At 24.3% G+C, this 22,494-nt stretch overlaps 3 protein-coding genes across 4 annotated transcripts in view; 1 reads left to right on the top strand and 2 right to left on the bottom strand.

Moving 5' to 3' along the window:
* LOC122503737 (neuroligin-4, Y-linked) overlaps positions 1-22,494 on the bottom strand; it is a 134,683-nt gene that overhangs the window by 69,493 nt on the left and 42,696 nt on the right. The window lies entirely within an intron of this gene.
* Positions 83-4,946, bottom strand: LOC122503749 (serine--tRNA ligase, mitochondrial). The gene is made up of 4 exons (XM_043614418.1): positions 4,610-4,946; positions 2,859-3,595; positions 2,569-2,736; positions 83-718 (listed from the first exon to the last, which is right to left on the bottom strand). The coding sequence occupies exons 1-4, from the start codon at positions 4,670-4,672 to the stop codon at positions 394-396; spliced, it is 1,293 nt and encodes a 430-aa protein (XP_043470353.1). The 5' UTR covers positions 4,673-4,946; the 3' UTR covers positions 83-393.
* LOC122503735 (adhesion G protein-coupled receptor A3) lies at positions 5,271-22,215 on the top strand. Of its 2 annotated transcripts, none has more exons than XM_043614397.1 (15): positions 5,271-5,439; positions 6,203-6,410; positions 8,408-8,551; positions 8,625-8,696; positions 8,779-8,850; positions 9,596-9,667; positions 9,774-9,857; positions 9,949-10,275; positions 11,538-11,674; positions 11,767-12,609; positions 14,239-14,482; positions 14,855-15,148; positions 15,340-16,132; positions 17,713-18,283; positions 20,077-22,215. In XM_043614397.1, exons 2-15 carry the CDS (start codon positions 6,226-6,228, stop codon positions 20,973-20,975), a joined length of 4,737 nt encoding a protein of 1,578 aa, XP_043470332.1. In that variant the 5' UTR covers positions 5,271-5,439; positions 6,203-6,225; the 3' UTR covers positions 20,976-22,215. The 2 variants fall into 2 exon arrangements, with proteins under 2 accessions (XP_043470332.1, XP_043470330.1); XM_043614395.1 differs by having other exon boundaries at positions 5,272-5,439; positions 20,074-22,215.

Raw genomic sequence — 22,494 nt, 5'->3', positions numbered from 1 at the left:
GTTTAAAGTCAATGTCAGGTAATTTAATCTAATTGCAAAAATTAAGAAAAAAAAGTTTAAAAAATTAAAAAATTTGTAGTTGTAATTAAAAAAAATCCTAATTTTTATTTGCGAAAATATCAATTCAAAACAAAAGTACAATTTCAAAGTTTAAAAACTAAGTTTACTTAAGTAATTACAAACGAATGTAACTAACAATTAAAAATTTTTTTCTTAATTTAAAATATTAAACACTGAGTTGAACAATTTTCTTAATTTACTTTTCTCTATTTACAAAATTTATTTTTCGTAATCTTTGGACAATAAATTTACTGACTCTATTTTTATCATTAATAATTTCATTTCTAGAAGGAGAAAATTTTTTCTAAAAAAATGACTAATGATAAATTATATTTAATCAAATTTCTGTTTGTGTTTATTAAGCTTCATATTTGGAATCGGTTGCTTATAAATAACAGTTTTTCCCTTCATAAATGGTTGCAATTTTTCTGGAATTGCAATGGTTCCATTTCTCAATTGATTGGTTTCACAAAGTGCTATAAGCATTCGTGGTAATGCACAAGCTGTTCCATTCAATGTGTGAACATAATGTAATTTTCCATCTTTAGTTTTATATTTAATATTCAATCGTCGCGATTGAAAATCTGTACAATTACTGCAACTTGACAATTCGCCGAATAATTGTCGTGCTGCCATCCATCCTTCTATATCAATTTTTCTGTAATAAATTACAACAAATATTACTCAAGTAGTAATAATAATTATAATACCAATAATAATAATTCAGGGTTGCCACGAGGAAAAAACAGGAAATTTTATCAAAACTACTGAAAAAATATTAAATTTCTAGAATTGATAAGAACATTCCGAATTTTTGTGAACAGCAACTTTTGAAAAAATTAAAAAGATTTCATTCTTCTTGAATTTCTTTCTGTTTGCCTTATAAACTTCAAAAACACCACAAATTTTAATACAAATCTTAATTACTTTTTTTATTTATGACAATAATTGAACTTTACCGAATATGAAATAAATTTATTTTAAATTTACTTAAAAATTCAAATCAGACCGATGGTATAGCTCGGTTGGCGGAATCTCGTGGCTTGCGATCACGGAGGTTTAAGCACATTTGAGTGCGGTTAGTGCTTGGATGGGTGACCCTCTGTGAATCGCTACAGTCTCGGTTTTTTCGCTGATCGAAATGTATCAAACGGGAGGTTTGACGCCCGAGGCTATGTTTGTGCATTTGTGATGGCTATCCAAATGTACATTCATGACTCGACGTCAATAAACCGGTGTTTTGTACTCGGGAAGTGGGTTTTCTGCAGTTTTCCTCTCCCCTGGCCAAATGCCCAGGCGAATGCGAGTACTCCTAACATAAGTCGGCTGCAGCCGCAAAAGTAGGGACCCCAAAGAGTTTGTGAGTTAGAAAGGTTTAGTAGTGATGTTGAGGAGATTGTAAAGGCCCGAAAGGGCATACAATGAAATCATACTTTTTTTTACTTAAAAATTCAAAAAATAATTGAATTTTATTAGAGTTGTGTTTACAATTTTTATAAATAATTGAATTTGAATTTTAAAAGGTTTCAAATACAATTTTTATAAATAATTCAATATCAAAAGTTCTAAAATTCAAATTCTGTAAATAATTAATTTCAAAAGTTTTCAAATTCAATTTTCAGGTATTAATATGTAATTGAATTTCAAAAGGTCTTAAATTAAATTTCTATACATATTTAAATTTCGAATTCAATTTTTATAAATAATTGAATTTCAAAAGGTCTTAAATTCAATTTCTATAAATAATTACATTTCAAAAGATTTCAAATTAAACTAAAAAAATTTCAAAATTTAGCTTATTTTTAATTTTAAAAATTCAGAAGTTAGTTTTTAAAAAATATTAATGAAATACTCTTGAAATTAATTGAATTTTTAAATAAATTTATATTTAATCGAAAATTTTTTCGAATAATCAAAATTTCATAAAATTGAATTTTAAACAAGTAGATTTCAGAATTTTTTTTCTTTGAAGAATTAAATTCTCAGAGAACTTTGTGAAAAATGGTTATAAATAATAATTGATTTAAAGAAGAATCTTAAGCTAAAAATCCTAGAGAATAATTGAATTAAAATCATGAAAATAATTTTGGAACAGTTAAAGTAGCAATTTTTATAAATTATTAAATTTATAAAGGTTTTAAATTTGAAATTTTTGAAAACCTAAATTTCTATGAAAAAATAATAAAATAAAAAAAAACTATTGATGTTTCGGATAATTTTAAAGTTAAAGATATTCAAAAATTAAAATGCATTAAAAAGCATTTTTGTTGTATTTAATTATTTTTAGAGTGAATTAAAATATTCTTTAGCGTAAGGGAAAAATTCAAAAGTTTTTCTGGAAATCAGGTAAAAACAAAATCAAATTTTTATGGCAACCCTGTAACTATAAATAAAAAGGAGAGTAGATGATATTTTGGTAATAAACTGATTACAATAACAAGAGAAAATTAAAAGAGAAACAAACCTAAAATGATTAAATTAGTAAAAAGTTTCTAAACGAAATTTTACCTATATGCGGGAGCGCCTAATTCATGAGGTGGCATGTCAAGGACTTTATAGTGTAAACCTAAATCCGAAAATAAATCTTCTTGAATAGCACGTAAGTTATCAAAGATTTCCTCAGAATTATTTTGCTCCGAACAAATGAACATTTCTACTTTCGTAAAGTAATGAACTCTGAAAACAAAATTTTTGCAAGATAAGATAAAAATCGAGATAAAAATTTAAAGAAATTATAGCTGAATATAAAAAAATCTTCAGCCATAACAAAAAAAGAAATTTCTACAAAAATTATAAACCTGTAAATTCCTCTTTCTTGCGCCAAACTAGAACTTTCAGCCCTGTAACATCGACTAACTGCCGCCAATTTCAACGGTAATTTATCAACATCCAACGTTGTGTTCATCATTTTAAATGCTAACGACATTTCCGCTGTACCAGAAAGACTGTAATCATCTCCATAACAAGGATCCAATTCATAAACAAGAGTTCTATTACCATCCACAATTAATCCACATCTCTCAATAACTTTCGTTGGTAAAATATCAGGCACTGTCACTAAATTAAATCCATGTTTTCTCAGTTTAACCAACGAATAATTCACCAAAGCATCCTCCAATTCTGCCAAATCGCCTAGAAATACATAACTTTTCTGCCCGGAAACTGGCCCTAAACCATCGGTTTTTAAAAGTTTCATTTTCACGGCAAAATTTTCAAATTCCATTGGAGTAAAATTAAATGTGGGTGCCTCTCCCGACACTTTTAATATATTCGGCTCTTTATCAAGTTTCAAAACATCAGGATGTGTACAATTTGGAATACGACTTAATTCGTGCGTCAGTAAATGTTCCGAGCCAGGTTTATCTTTTAATTCGAGCACTCTATCAATGTCTCCTTTACTTCTTCTTTTTTTTATATTTTCAAAAATTGCATCTCGATTAGCTGGATTGCATAGAAAATCCACATTGTGATCTGGTTCCGGAATGCAAGTTCTGTTATCAATTAATCCATCGGTTTGTAATATTTTTCTCTGAACCTGCAGTTTAGAAAATTTCTATAATTATTCGAGAATTCTTTAGCATTAAAACTAATGTTCTGCTTTTTTATTTTAATTGTTACTCTTTTGTTATGCTTGTTTTTTTTCGTTACTTTTAACTATATCTTTCTCTTTATTAAGAGAAAAACACAACATTTTTAACTATAATAAGAAAATGATTTAAATCTTCCATAAAATTATTTTTATAGTAATTTTTAGAGAGGAAATCAATGGTCAGAAAATCCCTTTTTGGATTTTTATTTTTCTTAAAAATTGATAGATTCTAAAATCCATCAGTAATCTTGTAGAGAATGTTTTTGTATTCACAAAAAAAATTGCCGAATGAAAAAAAAGATTTTTATTATTTTTGAAGTATTTTTTTCAAAAAATAACATTGTTTTTAGGTTGAAAATACTAAAAAAAAACCCCATTGTTATTCAATTTTTTTGATATGAAAATTCACTTGTTTATTTTTCTAACTAATTTTTTCAAATCATAATTTTCTAAAATAAAAAGTATAACATATTGGAATAGTAAATAAAAAATTTTTTACACGAATACGTATAAAATACAAAAAAAATTAGGATAAAATTATGATTTGAAATTAATTTGAAAAATAAACAAGTAAATTTCTATATAAAAAAAATTGAATATTAATGGTTTTTTAGCATTTTCAACCTAAGAACACTGTCTTAAAAAAATGCTTCTAAAATAATAAAAATCATTTTTTTTCATTCGGCAATTTTTTTGTGAATACAAAAACACATTTTCTACAAAATTACGAATGGATTTTACAATCTATCAATTTTTAAGAAAAATAAAAATCTAAAAAGGGTCAGAATATTTTCTGATCGATTTTATTTTTTACCATTGATTTTCTCTCTAAAAATTACTATAAAAATAATTTTATGGAAAATTTAAATCATTTTCTTGATTATAGTTAAAAATATATACTCGAAGTCTCCCCTTAATTTGTAATACTGATGAAAGAATTTAAAGGAATAAAATACTTACTTCTTGATGAGTACAATATCTTCTAAATTTAACAAAATTTAAAATTCCTTTGCTGAATTTCATTGTAAAGTTAAATTTCACTTAAAACTAACTCTATTTTCACTGTAAATATAAATATTCTCCCTCAAATGAAAGCATGGAAAATTAATTCATTTCCATGAACAATAACAATTAATTTACTGTAAAACTACAATTTTTAACTTTTAACCCACATAACAAGTGGTCTCTATATTTATTGTTTATCTATTTAAATAGTTTAACAATTTAACAATTAAAATAATTAACATTCAGAAATTTCAATAAATTGGTAGGTTATGTTTGTTTTGAAAAGTATGCTCGGAAGTCAGCAGAACATAAGCATTTAAATTTTCATTGGAGGACAAGTTCGAGCGGGAATTTGAAAAATTATTTCGAAAAACTCTTTTTGTTATAAATAATTCACAATATCAACTAAATATTTAGTAAATAAATAAAAAAAATGATGAAATCTATCATTCAGATTGATATTCTAGAGTAAATTGAATAAAAACAGTAAGTAAAAATGGTATTCAATTGAAAAGTGTGAAGTCGTCTTTATATCGAAAAGCAATCGATTAAAGGGTTGAGAAGAGTGAGAAATAAAATGAAAGATAACAAGAAGAAGAGAGAGGATGAAAACCGAAAGAGAGAAAGAGAGAATATGGAAGTAGAGAAAGATAGACGTAAAATGTAAATGCTGGTGGTGTCGGAATTAGTAATGCCATAGTAGTGTAATTTTCCCTTTTTTAAAGCATTTTTACATTATTTTTCATCAAAAAAATGTGAAAATAAACGTTCTACTAAACTTGGCCGTAAGTAAATTGTATCATTTCATCTGAAATTTGTCATTTTAAATGATTTTTGACAGTTGAAATATTCAACTCCCAGAAATATATAGGATTCCCGCAAGCATCAATAATACTGTAAATTTATCTTTGTTTATTTTTCACTAATACATATTTATAGATTTTTCACTTCCAATCATGTTTCCTCATTCATAAATAATTCACTGAATAAAATTAATCTTTAATTACCATTACCATTTGCTTAAAATCTGTTTTGTCGAGATTTATTATACATATATAATATGTAGATGATATATATGTATATATTGAAATCTAATTTAAATGTAAAGTAACGGAATTAAAATAATCGTTTTAAAGCAATTTTTAATTCCTTTTTATTAATTACACGCCTATTTAGTTACTTTTAATCTCAAAATTTGCTTTCTTTTGTTTTTGTTAATTGTAAATACTTTTATTGTTGCCTAAATTGTTATAATAGTATTTTGTGTATGAGCAATAATAGAAAGTAATAAATTTATTTTCGTTAATAATAAAAAAAAGTCTGGAAAATAATGCAATAATTAATGGTTGGATAATATTAAATTAAACTGTCAAATTTAATAATCATGATAAAAACTTCTTTTAGTCGTTTACTTTTTAAAACAGTTATTAAATTTTTCGCTTATTTAGATTAGATTAGATTTTTTTTCATTGTACGATTTTTTCAAAATAATTCGTTTAATGTAACTGATTGTGCATTTATCCCTATTAATGAGAATTTATTTTTAAGGTAAGGGGCCACAGCTATCAATCATGATTACTGCCATTGTAATCCTAATACTGATGCAAGGTTTTGTTTCAAGTCAACCATGTCCTCATCGTTGTGAATGCAAACGTATAGGACCACAAGCAGAATTGTTGAAAGTAATTTGCAACGATCACATACAACAAATCAAAGAAATTGCCCTCGACACCATCGGTGTTGAAATTTTTCAAATGTAAGTTTTCGTTTTAATAATTCGTCCATTTTTTAAATTATTAAATCGCAGCCTTCAAAATATTCAGAATAATTGAGAATTAATTCATAAATATTGGAAATAATTATGAATTAATTCGTAAATCTTAAAAATAATTAAGAATTAATTCATAAATAACTTATAATAATAGAGACATTCTGTCCTCACTTAAATGAAAAAAATTCCAATTATTCCAATTCCAATTATTCCTGATGGAGAAATAAATAACAATAAGTAGATATTCCAATATTTCTTAAACACAAATTAATGAAATTTGACACATTTTATTTAGAAATACTGAGAATATGAGATTTTAAAAAAATCGTAATTAAAATTTTTTGATAATAATTCAGTTCAAATAATTTTTAAAAATTGAAAAAATAAGAAATTTTATCCAATTTTATTAAAATAAATTCTATGTTTCAAAGAATTTTATTCCCTCACTTTAAACAAGTTGTTCATTTCATGACCATTTAGCTTCCTCAATGTATAAAAATTGCGGTTTTGCAAACTTTTGAAAAACTATGTACAAAAAGGTTCGTCCAGAAGATTTGTTAAAAATAAAATTATATAAATCATTTATAATTTATAAGTTGTTATATAAATATTTGGTGAAATTTACACTTTCATTTGCCAATTGCTTCTTTTTTCTGATTGAATACTCATTTCAAAATATTAATATTAATATTAAATAAATTATAAAAAAAATACAAAATTTGAATTTTTTTTTTAAAAGAAAAATATTTATTAATTTGATAAATTTTGATAAAATATATACTTTGTATACATCAATCGATTCGTTTTCTTGTCAGGAATGTAATTTTGAGAATAATTAATGAAAATATTAACAAATAAAAAAATTATTTCAAAAAATACAAAAAAAAATTTTTTTTTGAATTTTAAAAAAATTGTATAAAAAAAATTTTTGTAGATATTTTCGAAAATCCTTGTGTCAGATTTTAGGTATTAATGACTGCAATAATCCTGCAAAATTTCAGGACAATCCATCAAAATTTGTCTGAGATAATTTGTACACAATTTTTGTGACACACACACACACATACATCTGGACATTTGCTCATAATTGAATATACATATATGTTTTAGATGAAAATGAGTCCATATAACCTTCTTTTGAAAAATTGAAAATCGTCACCAATGCAAAGCTTCCTCATGAGGAAGCAAAAATGATTTTTTTGTATCTTTTAAAGAATTGTAACTAAAAATTTGGAAAACAATTATATTTGACAAACATTTTTGTATTTAAATAATTCAATTGTCGTAGTTGAATTTTAATAACAATTGATTTGAAAAAGAATTTCAGTTAAAATTTTGAAAAATATTGAATATTAGAAGCGTTATAACAGGAATTTTAAGAAATAATTAAATTTTAACAGGTTTTTAAATTGAAATTTGTTTAACATTTCGATCGCCGTAAAAGTATGAAAATATTTAAATATTGATTTAAAAAAATTATTAATACATTATTTTCCTTTAAAAATTATTAAAGATTTAAATAATTTTATTCAAAAATTCTAATAAATAATTGACTTTTGGAAAAATTGCAGTTGTAATTTTTAGAAATAATTAAATTTCAAAAGGTTTTACACTAAAATTATTAAAAATTTTAATTATTATGAATAACAATAAGTTTCTAAACATTTGTTTGACAAAAATGATTAAAGTTTTGAATAATTTAATGTAGAAATTCTAAGAAAGTTGTATTTTTGAAAATTTGTAATTAAAATTTTTTTGAAGTTGATTGAAATCCCGCAAATAATTTTAAAAATTGAAACAATTAAAAGTTTTGTCAAATTTCATTGAATTTTATATTTGAAAGAATTTATTTTTATTTAAAAAAAGTTAATTACTTATATACTATTTGTAATAAATAGCATTATCAGTGACTTGTAAACAAAAATTAACAATTAGAATAGAATAAAACATGAACTATTAATTAAATCTACAATTTTTTTCAGTGATTTAAATAAAAATGATATTTACATTATTGAACCGAATATATTTATTAATTTGACGTACTTAAAACGATTGAGCATTTCCTACAATAAAATTACAACTTTGGCGGAAGGATCATTCAACGGTCTGGAAAACTTAGAAAGACTGTAAGAATTATTTAATATGATTTAAGTTTTTAACAATTGAATATAATTAATATTAATTTAACATTATTTTTAGTGATTTGAATCATAATCAAATTTCAACAATAGACACGTATGCCTTTAAGCAACTGATAAATCTCAAACGACTGTAAGTAACACAATGAAAATGAAAAATAATTTTTAAAAACACAATTTTTTTGCTGACACTCATTTTTTCTGCTTTTTGCTAGTGATTTGTCTTTCAATCGAATAAGCAAGTTGGGTCCAACATTATTTCATAGTATGGTGGTATTAGATCGCTTGTAAGTGTATTTTTTATTTGAAATATTATTTGTAAACAAAAAATTAGAGGCAGTAATTTATTATTCATTAAATTATTTGCAAATAGCACTTTATTTAATTGAAATATTTATCTTTAATTTTTGCACTTTTCTTGTAATTTAAAATTTTCTCTAAAATGAATGAAAATTGTCATAAATAAAAAAAAAATATCGCATTGAAAAGTAAAATTTATTTAATTCAAATAATTAATTGTTTATTATCAAATAAATATTTATTTCAATCAAGTAATTTTTATTTAAATAAAATAAATTGTATTTGAACCAATAATTTTATTCAGTATTTGAAGCAAATATGAATTGAACTATTTAATTGATTCAAATAAAAATTATTTAATTCAAGTAAATATTTATTTGATAATAAACAATTAATCGTTTATTTGAATTAAATAAATTTCTTCTTCAGTGTACATTTAATAATTTTTTAAAAACATTTGTGAAAAATTATTAAATAAATATATAAATACGATTATAACTTGAATATTTTCTAATAAACGAAGAAGGAAAAAAATTACAATTATCAATTATTATTTACCATAATTTAAGGAAGTGACATTGAATTTTTGCGATAAAAGTAAATGTTTATGTTAAAAAGACATATTTTCCTTCTTCGATTGCGAACTATTGATATAAATGTTATTTAATATTTTACAATTTAAATTTTATTTTTTTCCACGAGAAATATAAATTAATAAAAATAAAATTACAGAAAACTGAATGATAATTACTTGACAACACTAAAGGAGGGGACTTTTCACAGACTTAAATCTTTAAAACAATTGTAAGTTAATAAATAAAATCGAAAATTAAGTCAATTATTTATAGAAATTAATTACAATTTTTTTTCAATTTAATCTAATCGTTTATATCATATTTGCAATTTTCAGAGACGTGTCTAATAATCCATGGAACTGTAATTGTGATCTTTATTGGTTTAGCAGTTGGATTAATAATAGCACCTTAAAATTGAAGTAATTAAAGTTTCATTTTCCATTCAATATGATTATGATTAATTATAATTGTAATAAAAAATTGTAATAATTGTAAAAACAATTTTTTCAGTTCTCCAAAATGTGCCACACCGTTGAATCTAAAGGATCAAGCAATCAGAAAATTGAAACTAACCGATGGGATAAATTGCGAGTGGAGTATTCCTGCCTTGGAGGTATTGCCGCATCAAAATCAAATTGTTTTTGCCGGCGATTCGTTAACATTAAGATGTCGTGCGCCCACCATTACTGACACTGAACGCACTAAAATATTGTGGTTTTGGAATCCAAATATCACTACAAATACTCAAAACTCGACTGTGCAATTGAATCCAAATGATAATTTGTCGAATGTGAAAATAGAGAATCGACGATTGACAGAAAGTGGTCTTGTTGACAGGTAATTATGTAACTTTTATGTTTGTTTCTGATTTTGGGAAATTTTGAAAATACTGAAAACTTTTAATTATCCTTGAATTTTTTTCACCTTAAAGACTTAAAAAAATTATGAATTGTTACAGTTTGCAATTTAAAAAAAAAATTTAATTTTTGGATTTAAATAATTTGAAATTAGTTGAATTCTTAAATATATATTTAATTGAAAAAATGTAAGTAAACTTTCTTTTTTTTCTTTGAATAATTAAATTCTCAGAGAACTTTCTCAAAAACTATTGAAAATAATTGATTTAGAGAAGAATCTTATTTAAAAATTGTAGAAAATAATTGAATTAAAATCTTCTAAAAAATTTGAATTGAAAATTCTGACGAAATTTATTTTTAAAAAATTTTGATTTAAATTTTATTGAATTTTTGAATATTTAATTGACAAATTTTTAAATAATCGAAATTTCATACCATTGATTTGAAAACAAATAACTGAATTTTAGATGAATTTTAAGTAAATTTTCTTTCTTTAAAATTGGTATTTAAATTCTCAAAAATCTTTTTGAAATTTATTTAAAATAATTTATTTAGAAATGAATTTTGTTTCAAAGTTTTAAAAAATAATTGATTTTTGGAAAAGTTCTTTTATAAAAATAATTAAATTTCAAAAACATTTGAATTACAATTTTTGAAAATTTGAATTTTAAGTAACTTTAATTAAAAATTTTACAGAACTTGGTGTTTTGAAAATTTTGAGTTCAAATTTTTTTGAAATAAGTTGAATTTAAACTACTTTTGAATAATTGAAATTTCGTAACATAGAATTAAAAACTATTGAATTTTAGATGAATTTCAACTAATCTTTTAACTAATCAACAATTCTCGGAAAGTTCTTCGAGAATTTAATTACTTAAAAGAAAGAAAGAAAGTTCAGCTATTGAATTTATAAGAAGTTACTGAGGCAATTTTCAGAAATAATTAAATTTCAGAAGGTTTCAAATGAAAAGTATTTAAAAATTTCAATTGATAAATATTTAATAATAATATTTAAATACTTATTTTACAAAAATTATTAAACATTCGAATGTTAAAGTCGATCCGAGGCCTGTTAATATTTAAACTATTATTATTACTTTTATCTGTTTTTGGTTTTTTCTTCTAATAGAAAGCAAATATTGAAATCCTTTTAAAATTATTTGAAATCCTTTTTTTTATTTCCATTTAGCGAAAAAATTCCATTTGGTGAAAAAAAAAATTAAAAATACTCTTCCATTTTAGCTCCCTGATTATAAATCCCGTGAGAGAAGAACACACTGGACAGTGGAATTGTTTACTAGCCTCAGTGTACGGGAACAAATCAAAAACTATAAATGTCATAGTAATATCAAATTCAACACGATATTGTCCACAAATAGGTAATTATTCAATTATTTTTTGTACTCAACTCGATCAATAAAAGTAACTTTTTTCCAATTTTAATTCCAAAAATATTCAATCTAATTTACAGTTACTAGAAATAATAAAGGGACCTACATGTGGCCGAGAACAGTATTAGGCTGGAAAGTTGAATTGCCATGCGAAGGCAGTGTTTTATCCAGCCTCTTACAAAATCCACTTTTGGCAACTTATCATTGCAATACAACTGGAAATTGGGAGAATCTAAATACCGAACAATGTCCTTATGTATCGCCAACAACGAAAATTCTCGAGCAATTCTCAAAAGTTAATCTTTCACTCACAAAAACAAGTCTAATGGAAACTGTGAAAAAATTTAAAAACTACACCGGTGACAGTGTCACACTGACAGATCCAGTTGAAATTAAATTTATAACCCAAACGATAGAAAATTATCTGAGTTTTTTAATTGAAGAAAAAGAATTGGGAACAATGCTTATCGATATTATAAATGTTGTATTAAATTTACCAAAACGCTTATTGAAAATGGCCGAAATTTCTTACAAGTCATGTACAAAATTAATAAAATCAGTGGAGAAAATAACTGAACTCACGCCGGCAATTCAGTCGCATAAAAATAATATGGCACTCGAGGAGATACGAATAAAACCGGAAAGTTTTGTTGGACTAATGTGCAGTTGGTACAAGAGTATCAATCCCGATGAGAAACGTGAACTTTATTGCACGATTAATAATAAAACGGCAATGATTAGTATGAAGGAGCAAACAATTGAGGCATCTGTGCAATTACCAGCTTCTTTGTTTAGCCATTTTGAAGATAAGGAAGCGGCCTATCAACTAATGATCTCCATGTATAGTAATAGTAGACTTTTTCCAAAAATAATCGACGAAGATAATATGGATATTTCATCTTGTATTATTGGCAGCAAAATACGTACGTATAAATCCAATTATTTAAAAAAATACAATATTTCTTTTTTTTCTGCAGTTTTTCGAAGTATTTAGTTTACGTTCGTTAGGAAGCGGAATTAAGAAAAAGAACTGAGAAATGTTCTAATTATTTATTGACATTTATCCATTTTCACTGAAATTTAACATTTAAAAATAAATATTTTAGGTAATCTAGAAACAAAAATCTGATTTTATTTGAATTAGGTAAAATGAAAAGTACAGAGATCACAGTGATTCTTTCATTTAATATTAGGTAAAAAAAGGAATTTATTTTTTAAAACAGAGCTTGATTTTTCAAATTAAGGGAGAAAGTATTTTATTATACGTTTCACTTCAAAGAATTTTTACTTTTTTAAATCAAGCTTTTTTGTTCAACTTTTTCAGTTAATTATTAGGCTTTTTAAAATTTGTTTCCATAGTCTGCAGCTATTTTTATGTTTACAACATAAACATATATTTAATTAAGGCAAATTAAACGAAAACATTCGGACAAAAAACATTCGTTTAATTTGCCTTAATTTATAAAGGATCTCGGACGTTAAAGATTATAAACTAATTATAAACATATTTATAATATATTAATATAATATATATAATATATACATATTTATTAATATTTTATTATATTTTAACATATTTTTTTAAATTTAAATTTACGTTTTATTAAAATTAAAATGAGTTAAAATTTAGATAATTTAAAATCCTTTCTAAATTTCAATGAGTAAATTTATTTTCACCAATAAAATTTATGATTTATTTAAAACTGAATTAAAATTTGAATAAAATTGAAATTTTGATCGATTGAAATTCGAATCGAATAAAATTTGATTACATTGAAATTGTATAAATTGGAAATCTTAAAGAATTGAAATTGTAAAAACTGAAATTCGTAAATAATTGAAATTTTTTTAATTTGCAATTTGAAAAAGAATTGAAATTGTAAAAATTGAAATTTGTATAACTTGGAATTCGAAAACGAATTTAAATTATATAAATTGCAATTCGTAAAGTATTTGAATTATACAAATTGCAATTCGTAAAGAATTGAAATTTGTTTAAATTATAATTTTGGGCAGAATTGAAAATTGGATAAATTATAATTTGGATGTAATTTAAATTTGAATAATTTAAAATAAAGATATATTGAATTTTAGATTAATGAAAGGGGAAATTAACTAGAATTAAGATGAATTTAAATATTGATCGATTATAATGTTAGTAAAAAATAATTCAAGTAATTTTAATTAAGATTCATTGAAATTTTGATCATTTATAAAAACAAAAGAGGCGAAAATCTATAATTCTGTAATTCTTAAATTAATATAAACTCATGAATATTAAAAAAAATCTTCTTAAACTAAAGAAATTTTGTTTAATCATTTCTGAGCTTTTTTTATTCTTTTTATCCTTTTTACATTGTAAGTCCAATCATTTTTGAAATGCATTTATTTATTATTTTAAAATAAGTGAAAAAGAATGAATAAGTGATAACCTGTGAAAGAATTGAAAAAAGAAAAGAAAAATTGTCAAAAAATACTTTCAACAAAAATAAAATATGCTTGCTCTAATTATTTAAAAGTCGAAAATGAATATTTTTTCTTTTTCATTTTAGTGGGAAGAACAGTGAACAATTTAACAGACCCAGTTTACGTGATGTTGAAAACACCTCTACATCATTACAATAGTAAATTAATTCCTGTTATTTGGGATTCAACGACAAATGGAACTGGAAAATGGTCCAGCGATGGTTGTGAATTATTAAACTTAATAAATAATTTGATTGTTTTTCATTGCAACAGACTTGGATATTATGGTCTTTTGCAGGATGTTAGCTACCTCGACAAAGAAGGTGGAAGGTACTGTATTTATAATTAATTTTTCACTATTCGAACCAATTTTTTAAGAATTATTTCCAATTATTAATAATAATTATATAATAGAATAGAATACTTTGGAAAAAAATTTATTTGATCCGAATAACCGAGATTACTTTTTTATTGTCAAACAAATATTTACTTGAATCAAATAATTTTAAATCGAACAAATTTTTAAATCGAATGAATATTGTATTTGAACCAATAATTCCAGTATTTGAACATATTTGAAGTAAATATTAATGATATTGATAGTGGACAAGTAATCGGTTATTTGAATCAATTCTTATCAGTGAAGAATAAATAGGTAATAAATAGAATAAATAAAAAGTGGTATAAATTTTTGATTTTCAGTTTAACTGGTGCCATGTTTAAATATTCGAATCCTGCGGTTTATGTTGGAAGTTTTATTACAATAATCTGTCTCGTTATAATAACCGTAACGTACGTCTGTTGTTATCCATCGATAGCAATGCCAAAAAAAGCGAAGCACTGTGTTATCAACACTTGGATAGCGTTGACATTGCTCTGTATTTTATACATTGCTGGAATTCAACAAACGGAAAATATAGAAATTTGCCAAGGTGTTGGATTAGTTTTACATTATTTGTCTCTTTCGAGTTTACTTTGGATGGCTGCCACTGCAAGGTATTGGAATACTCTTTGATTCTTTTTTGTTTTCTGTTATTTTCATTTCCTTTTTTTCTTTACTTTAATTTTTGATTATTAATTATTAAATAATAAGATTTATTATTAATTTAACAGCAGTAAAAGAAATTAGAATTATTCGAACCAATTTATTATACTTTGCTTAACATTTTTTTTCTTTAAAATTGTAGCAATATGTATAAACGTATCTCGAAGTCCGACATGGAAAATCTGCCAGACGATGAAATTCCCGAGCCGCCTATTCGCAAACCATTGCTGGGACTTTATCTCGTCGGTTGGGGTATTTCGTTAATAATTTGCGGCCTATCTGGAGCAATTAATCTCCGAGAATACGCTTCCTATTCGCATTGTTTTCTATCATCAAGACCGTCTCTCGCAGCCATTTTCATGCCAGCAGCTATTCTCTTCGTTTATTTGGTAATTCTTCATCTGCTAATTAGATGTACAATTAGAAATACTGATCTCAATGGTCAACTCTCGGAGGGGACGCAAGCGACTGAAAATATGGATTTAGAATTATTGGAACCAAATGCAAATCCAATTATTGATCGAGCAAGTTTACACAGTAGTCAGACAGTCTCGTCGGAAGTGGAGGATTCCGAACATTCACAAATAACACAACTCAAGGGTCAAATTATCATAATGTTTCTTTATCTAATTACTTGGACTTTTGCTGCTCTGACATCGGCAAATTTATTTGCTTCACACATTTCATACGAGGAGACACTTTTTGCAGTTTTGTACGCAATTTCAGCGAGTTCATTGGGAATTTTTATTCTCTTCTTTTACGGTATTGCCAGAAATGATGTAAGATCCCAATGGTCAGTAATGAGATGTTGGCTGAAGAAACGAAAGCACAGATGTTGCAGACCTCGTGGTGTTTCTGATGCTGTGTCGCCAGTTCCAACTCAGCCGCTCGCTACAAGTATTCCTGCACCATTCTCCAATACACAAGCTACCCAGGTATAAAAAATTCAAAATAATTTGAATAATCAAAGCTGATATAAATTAGGGAAATCAGGGAAAAAATATCAAATTTTCGTGACAATCCTGATAATTGTTCTTTTTCAATGTTTTTAATTTTAAAATTAATACACTGAAATTCATTGAATTCTTGCAAAGTATTATTTATCAAAAATTTTGAAAATAATTCTATTCTTTAGAGAAATTTAATTAAAATTGTATTGCAGATAATTGAATTCCAGCAAAGAATTTTATTATTTATGAAAAGAATCGAATTCTTCCAAAGAATGTTATTAAAATTGTACTGAAAATAATTTAATTCTTGGCAAGAATTTTATTAATAATTTTTATTGAAAATTTTGAAAGTAATTGAATTTTATGAAGAATTTCTTTAAATTTCGTAAAAATAATGTAATTTTTTTTAGATAATTTTCATAGAAAGCTTTGAAAAATAATTGAAATTTACAAAGAATTTTATAAAAAACTTTTGTATAAACTTTTTTTTATTTTATAAAAAATTTTATTACAATTTATAAAAATAATTCAACTGTTTCGAAGAATTTTTGAAAATAATTCAAAGTTTTGAAAGAATTTTATTACAAATTTTGAAAATAATTGAATTCAATCGAAAAATGTTATTAAAACGTATAAAAATAATTAATTTTTCTTAAGAATTTTATAAAAACTGTTGAAAATAATTGTCATATTTTTAAACATAATTGCTAAAATTCTGGAAAATAATTAAATTCTGTCAAGAAATTCAATTAAAATTGTATTGAAAATAATGAATTCTTTCGAACAGTTTCATTAAAATTTTTAAACATAATTGAATCTTGTCCAGAAGGTTTATTAAAATTATATTGAAAACAATTGAATTCCTGTCAAGAATTTTGTTATTTAAAAAAATAATTGAATTTTTGAGAAAAATTTGATTAAAATTTTTTTAAAAAAACTGAATTTCTGCGAAGCTTTTGTTATTTATAAAGATAATTGAATTTTTGACAAGAATTTTACATAAATTTTTGAAAATAATTGAATTTCTAGGAAGAATTTTTTTAATTATAAAGATAATTGAATTCCAGCCAAGAATATTATTAAAAATTTTTTAAATAATCGAATTTCTGCCGAGAATTTTGTTATTTATAAAAATAATCAAATTCCTACGAAGAATTTTTTTATTTTTTAAAATAATTGAATTTTTGGGAAGAATTTTACTAAAATTTTTGAAAATAATTGAATTTAATCGAATAATTCTATTTAAAACGTTTAGAAATAATTAATGTTAAAAGAATTTTATCAAAATTGTTGAAAATAATCGAATTCAATTAATATTTTTAAAAATAATTGTATTTTTTCTAGAAATGTTATTAAAATTGTTTTTTAAATAATTGAATTCCTTCGAGGAGGAATAATTGATGCTTATATTTTAAAATATAAAATTTTTAATTTGTAAAATAATAATAAATAAAATATCGCGTTTCGCGCACTGGAGCGCGTATCATTTGCTAGTAATAATAATAATTTTTACATTTTACCATAGGTAATTGAAATTTTAACCAAATCGATTTCTGAAATTCCAGGTGACGTCTGATACGAATTCATTGAGTTCATCGAGAAATACAAATAAATCACAAACCAGTTACAATATGTCGAAACTTGTTGACGCAACGGCGGTAAATCCACCGGAAATGGCTAATGTGAAATTAATAATGATGCATCGACAGCAATACAGATCAAATAATTCAGTAACAACTTACAATACAGAATGTCAACCGGCTTGTGTGGAAATGTTTTATAATCCACATCAAAGTGGTGTGGCGAGAAAATTTTTTAAAAGACAACGCAAACATACGAAAAATAATAATTTAGGACCAAGAAAACAAGGCGATGGGGGAGTAACAAGCGACGGCGGCAGTTGTATTTCTCTTCGAAGAACAATGAAATTAGACAACGATATTGGCAGAAGTATTCTCAGCGGTGGAACTAAAGTTAATAATACAAATATTCACGTTGAAATGAATCCAATCAATGATTTAAAAAATGTCAATATTCTATCGGACAGTGGACAAAGTAGTATTGTAACGACGAAGAAAATTAACAGGGATTCTGCTCAGCGTGACAGTTTGGATTATCGAATGTCACCATCGAGAGGTTTGTCTTTCTTATATTTAATTAGTTTAATTCAATTTTTTCCCTTTTGCTAAAAATACTATTATTCAAGCAAACATTTTGATATCTCCACAAAGTTAAAATTAAACCTATTTTTAGATAAATTTTTTGAATATAAATTCTAATTTTTTCTCTCGGTTGTTTTTTATAATCAAACACAAAGATCACCACAAAGAATCATAATTATTAATAAAAGTAATAAAATTAATTTACCTACAAAAGAAGATAGAGGATTACATTTCAAATGGACGATTATTTCAAAAGAACGTCTTTGCCGAAACAAGTACAATCAGACACTAATCAAATAAAAGCAATTTAGAATTAATAGAAGTACCGAATCGACTTTGATGATGTCAATGACTCAACGGTAAACAAAAAACGTAGAAAGAGTTCTATCAAGTTGTAATTAAAACTGACAAAAAAAATTTAATTTCATTAATTTAGTTTTTTTGCGAATTAAAATGAATCATTTCGGATATTCAGGCCTCGGATCGATTTTAAGGCGCGAAAAAAGTCAAAACAGTAGTTTATTTTATTCTGAATTTTTCAAAGAAATTACTATTATCAAAATTTTAATTTCATTTCTTCTGAAAATTAAATATTTCTAAAAATTACAACTGTAACCCTACTAAAATATAATTATTTTCTACAATTTTTAATTAAAATTCTTTTCTAAATCAATTATTTTTAATAATTTTCCGACAGTTTTTCGATAATTCAATTATCTAAATACAAAAAACCAAATTTTTATAATAATTGTAACTGTAAATCTTTAAGGTTCTTTTTAAAAATGATTAAAGTGATTTATTTTTTAATATTCAATTATATATAAATGAAAAATTTCCAAATAATTATTGAAATTTAGTAACATTTTTTAAAAGTAATTCATATTTTTGAAAGAATTTTTAGAAAATATTTTACAAAATCAAGAATTTGAAGAATTACAAAAATGAAAATTCATGATTTGTCCAATATTTCAATAATAAATCTAAAAAAAGTAAATTTTAAAAAATTTATTGACTTTTTTAGAAGATAGATAATTAAAATTTTTTAAAATTATGACAAACTTTTGGAAATAATTGAATTTTTTAAAAGAATTTTTCATCAATTTAAAAAGTTAATCAATTTTTTAAAGAATTTTAGACAAAAAATTTTGAAAATTGTTTGTTTTCTCAAAACTTCTATTAATAATTCTAAAAAGTTAGATTTTTAAAAACATGTTACAGTAATTAACTTTTGTGAATATTCGAACTTTTGGAAATCTATAACTAAATTATTTTCAAAATTTGCAATTAAAATTTTTCAAAAGTCTTAATGAATTAGGTACTTAAAAAAATCAATTCAACAGTTGAATTAATATTTTACAAAATTTCAATTATTTAAAAACTTTTTGATTTTGTATTTCAAAAATTTAATTATCATTCAAAAATTATTCATTATCGAATGATTTGACTATAATTATTTTTTACACAGTGAAAATCGAAATAAGTTGCATTTTATACAAAAAAAGGGTATTTTGTTACAATATTATTTGGAAAAAAGTCGCATTTTTCAAAAATAAGTAAAAAAGCAGTCTTTTTTGAAAATTGTCGAGAAAAGTCCAAAAACTTATTCTGTTCGAGGTCTGGATATTAAATGTTTTTCTGTACAATTTAATTTTTTTTATAAAATCTGATCAATTCAATAAAAAATTTTCTTATATCTTTATTTAACTCATATCTTGATTGTTCTATTAATAAAACTCTTTCTAATTTAATTTAATAAATTTTCAGCAGACTTCCAACACTTGCATCAAGAACATCAGAGCACTGTCTCCACAAGTCCCTACGAGTCAGACACAGGATCAAAAACCGAGGAGAAAAAGCAATTACGCAACGCCTCACAACAATGCAGTTTAGAATGCAGCTCGGACATGGATTCAATAGTACAAATGACAAGTGAAAAGAGTGAGCAAAATTTTTCCGAAATCGACGACATGCTAGAGAGACCAATTAAACGAAAAACCCGTTGTTCGAGTTTCATCGAGCCAATTAATATAAACGATGAAAAATTCAGATCCGATCTCAAAAAATCAAGTTACTCATGCAGCATGTATACATTACCCACTGACTGTACAAATTCATCGAAAAGTCGAAGCCATCGTAATTCAACGCGCGATGCAATGTCATTAGCAAGCTCAAAAAATTGTGAATACTCAAAATCATCCTACGTCGATTCATTTTCATCGAATTCACATCTTCAGGAGAAAATGACAACGGACGATTCACGTGAATCATTAGACTCGCCATTCATACAGGAAACATATAAATCAATTAGTGACAATGATTTGGTACGACGAGGACCAATAAGCGATTTATTAAATAGTCAAAATTGTCCATCAAATTCGTGCGCCGATCCACGGCAATTGGAGGAAATGCAATTGACGAATTTCGAGAGAAAAGACGATCATCATTCAAGGAAAATTGGCAAACATTTTTATTCCCTCAGCGATCTTGAACAAACAAGAGGTCCAATTGGCATTGTTCAACGATATCAAGATATTAATGCCAGTATAGGGATTGATTATCAAAAAGAAAATTATTCTGACGACGATGTGGCAACTTTAGATGACGATTGTCTTACGCCAGATTCATTGTTTGATCTGTCAAATGTGAAAAAGGAGACGAGCGTTTAAAAGTGACCATAACGAGATAAAACTTGATTGTTTTTACAACAATCTACTCCTAGTCGAATTCATAAGTATCCAATTTTTTATTTTTTAAAAAAAATCTTATTAATTAAATTTCTCCGAGTGATCACATTTAAAATTTTCCAATATTTCCCATCAATTGAAACTAATTGAAATTGACTACTTATTTTAAAATAAAAACTTTTACAATTTGAATCTCTTAAGAAACCATAGAGTTAGAATTATAAAAATTTTTCCATCCTGCAAATTGAAATGTAGTCCTTTTCATTTTTGTTCTCCACTCAAAACAATTTTAATAATAAACATTTATCTAACGAAAAAATATCAATTAAAAACAAAAATAGATAAACTAACTAAAAAAGTGATATTAAATAAGAATTTGAAGATTTAAATTTAAAGTTCCTAAATAACATTTTTAACTTGATCACTCATTTCTTCAATTAATCCATTTTTTATCTGACAAGATTTGAATCTTTACTTAACAAATTAAAAAGCAAAAAATACGAAAATTGTATAAAAGAATTTATTTTAGAATTACAAAATTATTTTACGATTCGAGAAAAATTGTTTTTAGTTTTAAAAAAATGTTATCACTTCCTTATAATAGGAATTTATTGATGTTATTTATTTATATTGTAAATTTTTTAAAAATATATTATCGAAAATTTATAAATTTATAAAATTGCTTGAAATGGCAACTTGTCTAATGTAAAAATGGATTCATTGAACTCTCGCAACTAACGAACAAAAGATAATGAATTATTGAATCTAGAATATATATATATAGAATTTTAGAATATTTCGATGATTAACTATAAAATTGAATATCAATTAATTATCTGGATCAATCAATAATTAAATTGAATATCAGTAAATTATCTAAATGATCTATTAAATTGAGTACGAGTAAATTAATCAAATTTTGGCCAAATATTTAAAAAATTTGTTAAAAAAAAAACAATTTTTGTTTTACTTTCTCAAAAAGAACACAAAGAAGAAAAAACAAATATCAAGTACCTTCCGTAAATGTGCCAAAATTATAATTCTACTTTACTCTGATTGCAAGATTATAAATGTACAAGATAACGAATCGAGATATAGAAAAACTTAAAAATTAGAGCCATTAATAATAATGTAATAAATTAAAATTTTCCAAAAATAGAATATATGAAATAAAAAATTATTATCTTTAAAATAAATATTGTAAATTTGAGATATTTCGTATGGAAATTTTTTAATTAAAAAAGTATTATATTTATAATAAATAAGTGAATAAATTTCTATTATATTGAAAATGACAGATTTTATATACGTAAATATAATATTTATTAAACAATTATAAATGGCTCTATTTTTTGGGTTCTATTCTTAATCTATTTGTAACACAAGAGAGCTTTTCATAATTATTTACATATTTTTAATAATACGTGTATATATTATATATTATACATATAATTAAGTGTATTACGCTGAATTGTTGTACAGTACTTTTGTAAATTCTCAT

This window comes from Leptopilina heterotoma, unplaced genomic scaffold (assembly GCF_015476425.1).
Source record: "Leptopilina heterotoma isolate Lh14 unplaced genomic scaffold, ASM1547642v1 Lhet_27, whole genome shotgun sequence".
NCBI classification, from domain to species: domain Eukaryota; kingdom Metazoa; phylum Arthropoda; class Insecta; order Hymenoptera; family Figitidae; genus Leptopilina; species Leptopilina heterotoma.
Note: the sequence above shows the minus strand (reverse complement) of the source record. Positions and strands in the feature narration are given on the sequence as shown.

Coding starts and splice junctions, on each gene's coding strand:
- LOC122503749 (XM_043614418.1), bottom strand. CDS start 4,672: ATGAAATTCAGCAAAGGAATTTTAAATTTTGTTAAATTTAGAAGATAT. Junction 3,596..4,609: donor GATATTGTACTCATCAAGAA/GTAAGTATTTTA, acceptor TCTAAACTGCAG/GTTCAGAGAAAAATATTACA. Junction 2,737..2,858: donor CAAGAAAGAGGAATTTACAG/GTTTATAATTTT, acceptor TTTTGTTTTCAG/AGTTCATTACTTTACGAAAG.
- LOC122503735 (XM_043614395.1), top strand. CDS start 6,226: ATGATTACTGCCATTGTAATCCTAATACTGATGCAAGGTTTTGTTTCA. Junction 14,483..14,854: donor CTCGACAAAGAAGGTGGAAG/GTACTGTATTTA, acceptor TTTGATTTTCAG/TTTAACTGGTGCCATGTTTA. Junction 16,133..17,712: donor CCAATACACAAGCTACCCAG/GTATAAAAAATT, acceptor CTGAAATTCCAG/GTGACGTCTGATACGAATTC.